At 50.1% G+C, this 12831-nt stretch overlaps 1 protein-coding gene across 1 annotated transcript in view; it reads left to right on the top strand.

The window, feature by feature from the left end:
• The window catches only part of ASTN2 (astrotactin 2), a 410202-nt gene that overhangs the window by 103390 nt on the left and 293981 nt on the right, over nucleotides 1-12831 (top strand). Inside the window, exon 3 of the mRNA XM_062590667.1 lies at nucleotides 9024-9408. Within this exon, the coding sequence (XP_062446651.1) occupies nucleotides 9024-9408 (385 nt within the window). The remainder of the gene's footprint in view (nucleotides 1-9023; nucleotides 9409-12831) is intronic.

Raw genomic sequence — 12831 nt, 5'->3', positions numbered from 1 at the left:
TGAGCAGCTGCCTCCTGAGCGGAGTGGTCAGCTCACAAATCTTGCCCCCACTTGCGCTTCTGCTTGTTGTCCTTCCCTGCCGCACCAGAGAGACAACCTTCAGACCAAGTACTCCTGGGAGCAGAGGAATTTGGGATTTGAGACAAGCAAAACTGGAAGAAGCCCCAATTCCAGGCCACCATCTGCCCCAAAGCAGGTCAACACTGCTCTACGTTTTTGGGCAGGTGACCTCCAGGGACTGAGATGTCCTGGCTCCCCCAGGCAAACATTCTGTGCAAACATGCTTTATACTGTTACGTTTCTTCTTGGACAATCCTTGCTCTAATTTCAACTCCTCATGCCATCCACCACGGACATAGGAAAAGAATAAGCATTTTTTCATCTTTGCTGGATGTAGTGGTTTGCAGGTGATGTACGCAGCTGTTTCCTCCTCCCAGCAGGGAGAAGGGATGAGGAAAGAAAGAAAATATCTCCCCGACAGAGACTGAACTGTGGCCAGTATTTTAGCATCTTGGCTGTGGGGGAGAGTATCTATGTGGCAGGGACTGTTTGATGCCCATGTGCTTCTGTAAGCTGCCTGGGAGGCCTTGGTTGCTGTGGGTGGATGGGATGACACCAGTATCAAGGCCACAAGAGTCCCCATCAGGCTATGTCTGTGCAAGTTGGCAGCCCGTGGTCGTGACGGGGTAACGATAGCTAGAGATTGGTATTATCCCAGCTCTAGAAAAGAGCATAGTGTAACATGCTGCCCTGCTCTTCCATTAAAGTTCAAGGGATCTCATGTCATAGGAGGATATGTCCTAGACCTGGGCAGGTAAGGAAACATCAGAGTGCAGAGGAGGTTGTGATAAATAACTGTGTGTAGGAAAAGGAAGACTCTGCGAGATGTCTGCAGAGATCAGCCCTATTTTTCATCATTAATGATCTGAAAGAAGGTGCAAACAGCATGTTAATTAAGATCTGCAGAAGAAATATTTAAATAGAGAGGTGCAGCAAAGAGAAAAAGAGCAATAACACAAAGGAGCCCTAGGGAAAAGCTGCTGTGGTCTTCAGATTTGGTCTGGAAAGGAAAAGAACAGGCGCTATACGATTGGACAGAATTACAGCTGAAATTTTTCTTCCAAAGTTGCTGTGAGTGCATCTTCATCAGGGCATGAGCACTGGTGTGGGTGCACATGTGGGACGTGCCCTGGTGAAGGCCATGCTAGCACTTCTGACAGAGCTGAAAGTGAGGCAGATGGACAGACCTGGGTCTTCTCTCTTGCAGAAATGGCATGTTGCAGACCTAGGGACTGACAGACCTCTACTCTTGAGTTTGGCTGCAGCAGAGCATTTGGCCAAAGGGGTTGGTTGTTGCTTAATAGACATCATTGGAAAGGGTAATGCAGATGCTCCTAACTCTGCTTCTGGTTGCAGTTCATTTTGGGACTCAGCCTTGGTAGAATTGTGACCAGGAACAAGCGTCTGTCTGGTGAAATGGTGTTTATAGGGTCTCTGTGCCAGTTTGCCATCAATCTTAGTTAAATTAATTAGAAATCTGTTAGTTCAAATTACAGCATGGCTAAAACCTGATACAAATGTTTGTTACACCAACTTATTGAATGCTGCTAGGGATGCTTTCCTGTAGCCTTCAGCAACAGTTGAGATGAGCCAGGAAAAGTTTGTGCTTTAAGGTGCAGGCATCCGAGGTATAGTCCTTATTGCTGGGATCGTACACTTGGCTATGCCGTTATATAGGTGGTGCCTTATCTGGCCATTTACGCCCACAGTCCCTGTGGCTCTTTCTGCATTTGAGCTGGCACTGCTAGGAGACAAAATGTTCAAAAGATAGGTAAGATGCTATAGAGCTGAATGCTTTAACTTGTGAAGAAATATGGCAAGGACAAAATTGGTGGATTAGGAGACTAGAAGGGACTGTGTGGCCATCTAGTCTGGCCAGATGTATTCTACAGGAAAGAGGACACCCCTGCATGAATTTTCATTTGAAATAAAGCATATCTTTTAGAACAAAACAACCTTGATTTTGAAAAGAAGTGATGGATAATCACTTTTATCTCTATTTGATGACCATACTGTGGTTTGCCATATGGAACATCTCAGGGCAGTGCAGTGCTCTGGAACCTTAACTCCAGGGGTGCCTTCTGCCAGCATTGTGGATTTGGGGTCCTGCTCATTAGTGCAGGGAAGAGGTGAGGGAAGCTCAGTGAAGCTGTTAGGAATGATGTGGATGTGTCTTTGCTCACTGTTTAGTCTACTGCCTTTAAAAGCTAGCTTTTGACTTAAGGTGCTGCTCCTGATGGCAAGCATCACAGAGCAGCCAGCAGAAGGGACTCAAAATGTGCCAGATGAGGTGGTAGATGGAAGACAGCTCAGTTCAGCCCAGTAAGAGGTGATTAGAGATGTGGCTGGTTGTCAGTGCAACATGGGATGATAATTGGTTAAGGATGTCATGAAGAAGCACTAGCGGCTTCAAAATTAGAAAAGAAGCAGGGGCTTTTTTTTTTTTTTTTTTTTTTCACTAGAGCAATATATTTTTGGCTGCGTGCCCTGAACACTAATAAAAGATTCACATTAGCACCGGGCTGAATGATGCACCGTAGGCACTGGTCTTGCTTCGACTCACAGAAAGGATGTTTTTGTCCAGCAGTTCTACTCAACCCAAACCATGTGCTCTTCTCGTCTGGGAAATGATTGGCTATTTATAGTAGCTTCTATCTGAATGTGGAAAAGTGCCTCGGGTTACTTGTTGCCTCTGTACGATGATGCGAGTTGGTTCAAAGAACGTGATGGAAGGGATGTGGAAAGGATCTCAGGCCATGAAGGAAATGAGAGCGAATGGCTGTGGTTATTAAGGGAATGACATAAGAGTTAAGCACTGGGAATTTCCAGCCTGGCTATCTCTAATTCAAAAGATGTATTTACCTCAAGCCTAATATTAAGAAAAAGATACAAATCATCTCAAGACCTCAACTCCAGTAGAAGGCCTGGGATTGATGAAATGGCAGAAGCTAGCAGATACAGGCATCTGGCAAGGAGACAACTCAAGAAATGTTGGCAGAGGTTTCCTATCTTCTTGCCCAGGAGAGGGGTGTACAGGTCAAGTGGGAATTACAGAAAGTAAGTAACGTGTAGGTATGATTCACAAGGGAGGACCTTCTTTTGTTACTTCAACTCCTTTGTTGGTGTGTTCACTGGCAGACAATTTTGACTTTATTTGTAAAGGCTAGGCTGCATTGCTAAAATGATGCTGTTTGACTGCAAAACTCCTGAGCTTGAGGACTCCTGCGAGGAGCTGAGCCAAGCTTGTCCTGCTGAAAGAGCCTAAAAAAGTGAGGGAAATCCATGAACCAGGCCTGAGGTCAGCAGTCATGCAAGAGCCCATTGCAAGAAAGAGTCCATCCAGACTGCAGAGGTGCCAGGACCCCCTCACGTTTCACATCTTTCATGGGAAGGATCATAGCTTGTGTTGGGACAGGTAGACTTTCCTATGCTATTGTGCTTACTTTAAAAAAGAAGTGTACATTCTCCTGTTTTGAAGGTCTGGTTATCTGATAAAATATCATCTAGAATTCATCACCTTGTAGACAACTCCAGTGGTAATTCTTTTGATAACAAATGCTTTCCTTCCCATCCTCGGTCCTGTATAAACGGTGCATCTGTTGGATATAGGTGTTTTCTGATGATTCCTCTAGACAGAACATGATATAGCAATGGTCAGTGTTGGTTTTGGATGCTTGTTCTGCAGATCAATGGTTTTGCAGTCCCACAGCATTGATGCAAGCACCCAGTCTCCAAACTCTGGTGTTTGAAGGTGACTTCTTCTGACAGTTTTTCTTTGACATTTAAAATAAGTCTCATACTTGCTGCTTTCCAGTTTCAGCTGAAGATTGCTCCCGTGCTGTGCCTGAGTTCTGCAGTTTTTGCACATAGCAAATATTATCCTCTTCAATCCTATTCTCCCTTATGCCACAGCTTTCTTCCATTCATGTTCCTCTCCTGTGGATCTTAGCAAGCCTCCACATCACATGGGGGAACTTTTAGCCAGCCTTAAACAGGCACCAGATGGACCATCTTACTGTCTTATTACATTCAAGTGCTATTTTATAGTCAGACAATTTTACCTGCTAAGTTTTATTTTGGACCCTTACATTACACCTTTGCTTCATCTGGACTTTGTTCATACCAGGATTATAACAAGCTTTGGAGCAGGACAAAGACTATTTGCCCACTCTCCTGGAGCGTGGGGGGCTTGTAGCCACGTTGCAAGAACCAGGTGCCTTGCACGCATGGGCCCAAAGCAGGAGCGTTGGCGTGAGGATGTATACGAGGCAGTATACACCAGAGGCTGCCCTGCAGCATCAGGAGAAGGTTGCGGTGCTGAATGCCACTGCCGGGAGGGTCTCAGGCTAGGGTGAGCTTGTGCCGTGCTGGCCTGTGGTCTCTGTGGCTCCTGCTTGGCTGGCTCGGGGCACGGAGGAGTGCAGTGGGAAGGACATTACGTGGGAGAATATGCATGTTCACAGCTCAGAGGATTAAAGGCCCGTGTTCTTATCACTGCAAAACAGAGTATTATAAATCCAGTCTTAGAATACCAAATCCCTTCGCGGCTCGGCCATTGTTTGGGAATATTAAAAAGCTCTGAGACAGAAATAATCAGTTTCCGAATGACACACTGTCAAATAAAACATTTCTCATATTATCCCTTCCTTCCCCTTTCTCTCTCCCGCTCCCTCAGTTGGATAATTTGACATGAAAAATAGATTAAAATGAGGCTGGCTTGAATGCTTCCTAAGTTTGACTCTTTCTTTTCCCCAGGAAGCTCTTCCTCCGTGTGCGTTGCGTTTAAGCAAGCAGCTGCGGGTACAGGGTTGGGGACAAATGGCTCATATTGAAATCGAGCTGTCCTCAAAAAAATGATGACTGCTCACCTAAGGGACAGGCAGAGGAGACGGAGCGGGCAGCAGCAGGTTTCCGTGCTGCTCCCGGGCAGCTATTGCAGCTGGACCTGTGGGGCTCATGTAATCCCAACTCACAGCACGGTCAAAAGGGCTGTGAAAGGGAGCCCAGAGCAGAGGGCCGCTGTAGCGGTGGCTGGTAGTGAAGGCTGTGCTGGCTCAAGGAAGTTTGTATGGGATTTGCCTCCGGTGTGCTTGCTTCTTGCCACAGCAGCAAGACCTCCCGCTTATCGCCATGCCCTGTAATATTCAAGAGCTGCCTTTGGGGTTTTGTGGTGGGTAGCAGCTTGGATGGGAGTTCTGGCTTACTTGAACTGGCTCTGTCATCTCCAATGGCTTATAAGGACTCCGGGCTGAAGGAGCAACAGCAGACTAATAGCATCAGTGGCTTTGGACCGCTGTGTAATTTCTCGTTGGGGCCCCATCTAACAGGCTGTTGGTTTTGCTTGCCACGGTTCAGGCTTTTACCCCGTGGGCAGGTGCGGTGCTGATCTGGCTAGCCAGCTGTACGGCCCCTGGCACTTCCGTGGATGGTTGTGAACCATTTCAGGTGTGATTTCTTGTTGCTTGGGTCCAGCTGGCAAAGATACTCCTCATGACAGGGCTGACTGGAGTCATCCCTAGTCCTGTCTGAATGTCCAGGTTTTCTGCGATCCTGATTCCCCCACAGAGGGTGAATGTGCGGAGCCTGAGGCCGTGGAGAGGGGAAGAGTGTCCCTTTTCTGCTCGCAACTTTGCAATTGTGGAGAGCATGCAGGAGTAAGTCCAGTCAGGAGGCTTGATGTTATGGCTTTTCCCAATAGTCACGTCAGTGAGTTTTCTTGTTGCTCTAAAACATTGCTGCAATGTCAGAGCCCTAACTCAGTTAGGAGCGCGCTGGCACAGAAGACAGACCTAATTTTGCAGTGCGGTTTGTGTTGCTGATGTTCATGCTTCTGCTGTGCCACGTGTCACTGGCCCTCCCTTTCAGAGGGTTTGATTTGCAGCCATTTCTCTCAGGCAAACAAGACTTCCAAGGAAATAATCCCCAGTTTGGTGTTGTGTGGGGTGCAGGAACTCCCAGGCCTGAGGCATCTGAACTGCTTCGTTCTGGCTCTTCCGGTAGGTGCTGTGCAGTCCAGTATGGTTCCTTCTCCTGGACTGATGGCTGCTAAAGGCCTGTGTGGGATACAGTGATGGAGGGAGATGCTCAGAACTTGTTCTTAGACTGTGTGTGGCCTGGATGGTGAAAGCCTTCAGCAAGAGGGAGTAAAGCACACTGCCACTGATTTTCACCCAGATAGAAAGTATCTGTGTCCCTTAGGCTAACTTTGCTGTGCCCAGACCCTGTGTTGGGCTTGGGAACATCCTCTGTTTGCATCTCTTCCTCCTCTTTCCAGCTGATGCAAATGCATAAAATCTAACCTTGTGTTTCCTCCTCACCAGGCTTCCTGCTCTGGACCTGCTCTAGCTGTTGCTAAGGAGGACCCATGCGAGGGGGAGACCCACTACCAGCAAACTGTGTAGCACGTGGTGGAGGGAGGCTTGTGGCTCTGCAGTCATAGCAGGTTGCTGAGCTATTGGGAGTTGTGTCCCTGGCCTGGTCTAGGCTCTCCTTGCATCAGCACTGCTCCAACCAAAGGAAGTGCATTTCTTTTTGATTAGTTTGAGGTGTCCTTGGTGTCCCTTGCTTCCAAGCACAGGAGGCCAGGTAGGATCCTCGTCGAGGATGGCCTTTAGGTGCCTCAGTCCTGCAGATAATGATCCCCAGCTAACGAGTCCTGCCGTTCTCCCCGGCAGAGATCTCCGAGCTCCTGGTTACTGAAATGTTATGCGCCTTGATGGAACGTGTCAGCTAAATTGGGAAAGTCAAGCTGAGCAAAGTCATCCTGCCTGCCCGAGCCCTTCTTCCTATTAGTGTCAATTACGGCACCAAATGAGAAAACAGATGAGCATGGGGAGGGAAGGGGGGGGATCCTAATGAGAGATGCTGAACTGGCTTTTGCTAGCTCGCTTTCTGCAGCAAATCAGAGGCTTGTGCTGCTGGGATGGGCCAGGGGAACTGTGTCTCCTCCTCCCCAGCTCCCTGTCCTTCCTGGCAACCTTTGCTGTCCCTTGGCTCTGCTTCCTCTGCTCCAGGCTGTGGAGTGTTTGTTCCGTGCCCATCGCGTGTCCCAGGGTGACAACCCTCGGAGCCTGGCAACAGAGCCCGTGTTGTGACGCACTTGTGTGCAGCGTGGCGGCGTGTCACGCTCGGCTCCGCGGGACTGCTGGAGGATCGCCTGTCCCCGCGGCCATGCCCGTTCCCTCCTGCAGGTGCCCGGCCCAGCTACGAATGCGTGCAGGGGCTTTTGGGGGAGCTCTGCCGGCCTTGCAGCAGCAAGGCGGGTGGCCGAGCCCGGCAGGGCTGCATTTTGCAAGAACCTGCTCGGAGCGCAGGCAGGCGTCGGGCTGGGCAAGAGCAGCAACCGCAACCGCAAATCTATCCAGCGGCAGCTGTCTGAGGGCCTGGCCTCCCACCTAACTCATCCTGAGAACCGCGGTTTTCGATGCCGGTCTTTATAGATGATCTTGTTTATGCCTCTGAGCTGTGCTCTGGGTATGGCACGGTGTTTTGAATTGAATGCAGATGAAATATTTACACGTCTTTCCTTTGCTTTTACGCACTCTGTAAAGTTCCTGAATATGACATTCTTTGCGCCTAATAAATGCCTGCCCTACCCTGGCAGTAACATGTCATGCTGTAAAGCCCCAATTGCTCATGCTGCTCCTGATTTACATGCCCTGCTTTACCGGTCTGCCACAGGATAAAATTGCCTCGGCTCTGCGGGGAGATTGAGTGGCTTGAAGCTAGCAAACACACATCTCTTGCTTATGTAGGGAGCAAGACAGATTGTGTCTGTATTAACTTTGCGAATAGTCAAAGGCAGAGCCGATGTCCTTCAGTGCTACCTAGCCTGTCTCCTGTGAGAGGAGAGACCGCTTCTGTGGAGCCACAGATATCTGCAAAGTATTTCTCCCTTCTCCCCGGTGGGAGAAGGAGGTAGGAGAAGAAGGGATTTTGCAGAGATCTGGGGCTGGAATATGTTGTGTGTGCCATGTCCCCAGGTCTGCCACTAACTTCTCATGTAACCTTAGGCAAATTACTTGATTGTTTTGTACAGTGAGAAACTGCACTTTGGTACCTCCCTTGTAGGGTTCAGAGGATGCATCTAGTGATGCTGCAAGGTATTCAGTGACCACCTGATGGCATGAGCAGGAGAAAAGAGCTCATTTGGAGAGCAAAAGCTTTGGGTGCAGGATGCAGATAGGAGAGGCTCAGGAGATGGGCAGTGGTGAGCAGACCAGCAGCCGGGGCATCAGACTGAAACCCAGGAGCTCTTTCCTGATTATGCTCTGGGCAAGCATGACCTTAATATGTGACCCAGCACGTCTGTTCTTGGTCCTAGGGCTGGAAAGCCCTGTCCTGTAGCTTTGCCACTGTTTCCAAGAAGGAGGGACAGCTGTCACAACCTGAAATGAAATTTTAGGGGCAGCAGTGTGTTGTGATTTGTTATGTGGTCTTTTGTGTGAGAAGTTGTGGGTCTCTGTTGAGACTTGAGTGCTCCAATGTTAGTTGTTTGCTTATTTTAATAAGGTTTTTATTCCTAAATGGTGGGAGACAGCTACCTTCTTTCCTACCTCCTTGCACAGGGGTGATGGGCTCAGAGCTACCATCACCTTGACCTGTGTGTGGCAAGCCAGGTGGGCTAGTAGAACTGAGGGGAGATTACTGAGAACCAATTCCCTGGAAGAGTGGGCAAAATAACTTGAGGCAGAGCTGCACTGGAGGTTGCTGCACTGTCCTGACTAGAGGGCCTTCTCCAGTTTTGCTTTGCTGCATGCCAGTGATAGTCCACCCAGGAGTGACTGCATTTGCTCGTTTTTCCCCCACTGCTTGTGATTGGTTTATGGAGCACAGTAGGATCTGCACTAATGAAAAGATCTTGAAAAGGAAGATGGAGTTTGGATGCTGGTTGCAACATCCTACTGCTTATGGATCAGGCCCTCCTGGCTCTCCTGACATTTGCTCTTTCCTCTCTCCTGCAGGGTGGTCTGATTGCTCTGCTCCTGCTCCTGTTGGTCTTCACAGTGGCTCTTTATGCTCAGCGGCGCTGGCACAAACGCCGCCGGATCCCTCAGAAGAGCGCCAGCACGGAGGCCACGCATGAGATCCACTACATTCCTTCAGTGCTGCTGGGTCCACAGGCCCGTGAGAGCTTCCGCAACTCGCGCCTCCAGGCCCACAACTCAGTCATTGGGGTACCTATCCGCGAGACTCCCATCCTGGACGACTACGAGGATGAGGAAGAAGAAGAAACCCCACGACGGGCAGAGCCCAGCACCAGGGAGGATGAGTTTGGCAGCCAAGTGACACGGACGTTGGAGAGCCTGGGCCGGGGTGGGGAGGAGAAACCTGACTACGAGAAGAAAGGTTGGTTGCTTTTCTTTCTGCTCTTTCCCGCTTTCCATCCCCTGCTGGTCTGTCTGATATGTGCAGTGCCACTTGGAGTGAACAGCTCAGTCTGTCTGCAACTGGTACCCATAGCCCCGGAGGGAAAATACCTCTCACAGCCTCTGCCATACCTGTATGGCCTCTGTGGGACAGATGCTTGGCTGTCCAAGGTGGCAGCCGCTGCTGTAAAATTTGGTTGCTTGCTCTTGTGCAGTGGGAACTGTTAGAGCTTATTTGGTTGCATGAGCAGCTCAGCTGATAGCTCTGTGTGTGAGGGAGCAGCATTATCCCCTCCTTAGAGATGGCTTCAGCATCTGCTGTGTTGCTGATCATTTTGAGCCCTGCCAGGGACTTTGTGACACTTGGTGGAGGCAGTGCAGAGGGAGGAGGGTAGCTGTGCAGAAATACACTCTTTGACTTTTGACCCGAGCTTTCCTCTTCGAGGCGGTTTGCAGACCTTGTCCTGGAGCTTCCCTTCCGTAGAGGAGAGTTATCTCTTGGCAGTGCTGTGGAAACAGGCACGGTTAGCTGCGAGCCCTTGCCTGTCACTGTCAGCTCCCAAGCCACCAGTCCCCTGGTCCTACAGTACTCTCTCATCGTGCTTTGCTGGTGGGCCAGGTGTAGGGATTGTATGAGCTGTGTGCATAGGAGCTCCCCAAAGATGTGGATTCCTAGGATTTGGCTTGTCTACTTCATCAAACCTTACTATGAAATTGGAGTCTTCTGTTTTGAACAAAAGTCTACCCGGCATAATAAGATGGGCACGTGATAGCTCTAATTTTGGCCTAGATTGGCATATCTGATCCTAGTGATGGCAGAGACTGCTGTGAAAATCCCGGAGAGTTATGGGATATCCTGCTGGGGGAACAGAGGTGGTGTTTCAGATGTCTGAGTCCTGCATGCTCTTAGAGCTCCTGCTACAGTGACATTGTCCCAGGATCACGAGTCATTCTCTTGCTGAGTACTTGTACAGCACCTTGCACAAGTTGGCATGGGACAGTCATTCCTGGCTGCTCCAACAGAAGTACTGGTGAATAATTACTCCTGCTCAGACTGTGTGATGCACTCCTAAACAGGGTGGGAACACCAGGAGCCATACTGACTTTTTGCCTTGGATGAGTGTTAGCATGTGGGCATTAATCAGACTGGTCTCTATTCTTTAGGTGGCAGAAATGTTCATTGCTTTGCTGTAGAATAGCGCATCAGTTTTAGCAAGCAGCTGTGGGTGCGATGGGAGCTCTGTGAGCCTACTGAGCCTTGATGGTCCTTGGAGAGCTGCTCCATAAATTCCATATTTTCCAGTAGTAGCAAAACATTCCCTACCTTTTCTTCTCTGAGCAGTCAAACAAATGATCCTGCAGTCACCCACAAAGAGGGTCATCAAGGCTGCAGATTTAAGGCACACACGTAGAAGCCCTGTAAGGAGCTGGAGATGGCAAGTCAGAAACATCTCATAGTAGGGGGAGAACTACAGAACTGAGTCCATATGGATCTGATAGAAATAGATATTAAATGTGTTCTGTTTCTTACCCATGGTACGTGGTATTCAGCCCTGCTGTAGAATCAGGTGTGGCAGGTACAGCATTATATAACATTTATAGGTTAGAATAGAAAAAGAAGCCTATAAAATTCTGCATATGTGGGTTCTTGCTGCTGATTGCTGTAGTATCTGCCAATCCCTCTGGTGCTGACTGTGCTTATATGGTGTAATATTGGATAATGTCACTGTTGTTACGGTGTTAATGCTGTGACAGACAAGGGGAGTTGGGCAGCGAGGGCTGGGTTTGCATGTCTGTTCCTGAGCCTTGTCTGAGCAGGTGAGATTACTGGGGACACTTTGTGCCTTCACAGAAGGTGCTAGGCTGGCACTTGGAGGTGCTGTGGTCTCTTCGGGGTTCCTTCTCCCTCTGACAAAAGGCCCAAGTGCCAAAGCAGCCATGTCCAAGCCAGAAAGAAAGTAGCTGTGGTGGGAAGTCAGGTCGCTCTGGGTGAAGCGGTCTGGTGTTGGCACAGTGAGTGCTAGCGCAGCTGAAGGTTGCATGCGGTAGGACAGACGGGGTTTCTCTGTCGTCACTGTTTGAATGCTTACGTCCACTGCTGGCTGCATAGGCTATCCGGGAGCAGAGGGGAGTCCATATGGCTAGTGCCTTGGCACTGCTTCTGCAGGCTGAAGAAGTGGAGAGGCAAGTTATCTGCTATCGAGTTGTATGACGACTCCTGGGGGAGGAGAAGTGAGACCAAACCACCGGTGACAGATGTTAGCCATGTCTCTTAATGTGCTACTGGAAGGCGCTCAGATGCTCTAGGAGGAGGCCAATGCCTGTATAAAGCACGCGAGACTGATTTCTCTTTATTTAATTGTTCTCTTAATTACAAATAAAACTTGTGCTGCCAGGCCATATGGCTCTGCTCTTTGCACTTGGAGCACCGTGGCTTAGAGGGACGGCGTCGCTCCGGGTCGCTCTGACCCTGCCTGCCCGCGAGGGACAGGGGGCAGAAGGCTGGCCGTGCGGGACAGCTAGTGGGGTTCGTTTCTCCTGCGCGGAGAAGAAAGCGCTTTCCCCAGAGTGTTTAGGCTAATGCACGTTTGATTGCCTGCGTTTTTCTGAAGACGGTCTCTCTGAAACTGTAACACCCACCTCTGCTTATTGAAATGTCATTAGAAAGCGTTTAACATTGTTAACTTGCAGAGTACAGCAAAACGCGTTCAGATAAGCAGAAGCGAGGTGCGTTAGTTCTGACCGCCGAGCGACTCCGGCTGACGGCAGGAGGGGCCGCGCCGGCTCCCTTCTCGCGGCCGGGGGTGGCGGGGCGCCGCCGGCCTGCGCTGGCCTCCCTCCCCGGGTGTGCGCGGCGCCCTCGAGGGCAGGGCGGTCAGGGGGCCGCCCGGGCGGCGCGCGGGGACGGGGACCAGCGCCCGGGGGGCGGGTGGAGCCGGCGAGAGCTGGGAGGATGCACCGCGTCTGCAGGGCGCGTCCTGCAGCGGCGGCAGTCGCCAAGCGCTGTCCGAAGTTGTGGTTTTTCCCTCTTTTGAGGCAGGTTGTCGGGAGGGTGACGGTTATCGTTGCTCGGAGAAACGCGGAGGCGCCGCGGGGCCCACGGCCGCCCCGAAGCGCTGATCTGAGCAGCCGCGCCGGCGTCCGCCCCCGCGCGCGGCTCGCCGCCGCCAGCCTGCGGCGTTAAGAGACGTCTTCCCAACCCTGCGTTCGGTGAAAGCGAACAAATGAAAGCCTTCATCTGTTGTAACTGAACTGCCTTTTTTATTCTTTCATATTCTCTGTTTTGCTTTTCTATAAATTATTTAGAATTGTATGAGTGGGGAAGACAGCAGTAACTGCGTCTCAGTACTCTTCAAAATATAATAGTAAACAAGATCTAGGGCAGAATATTAAACTCTCCAAG

The sequence above is a fragment of the Rhea pennata genome, chromosome 18, assembly GCF_028389875.1.
Source record: "Rhea pennata isolate bPtePen1 chromosome 18, bPtePen1.pri, whole genome shotgun sequence".
Lineage (NCBI taxonomy): Eukaryota > Metazoa > Chordata > Aves > Rheiformes > Rheidae > Rhea > Rhea pennata.
This window is presented reverse-complemented; position numbering and strand designations above follow the sequence as displayed.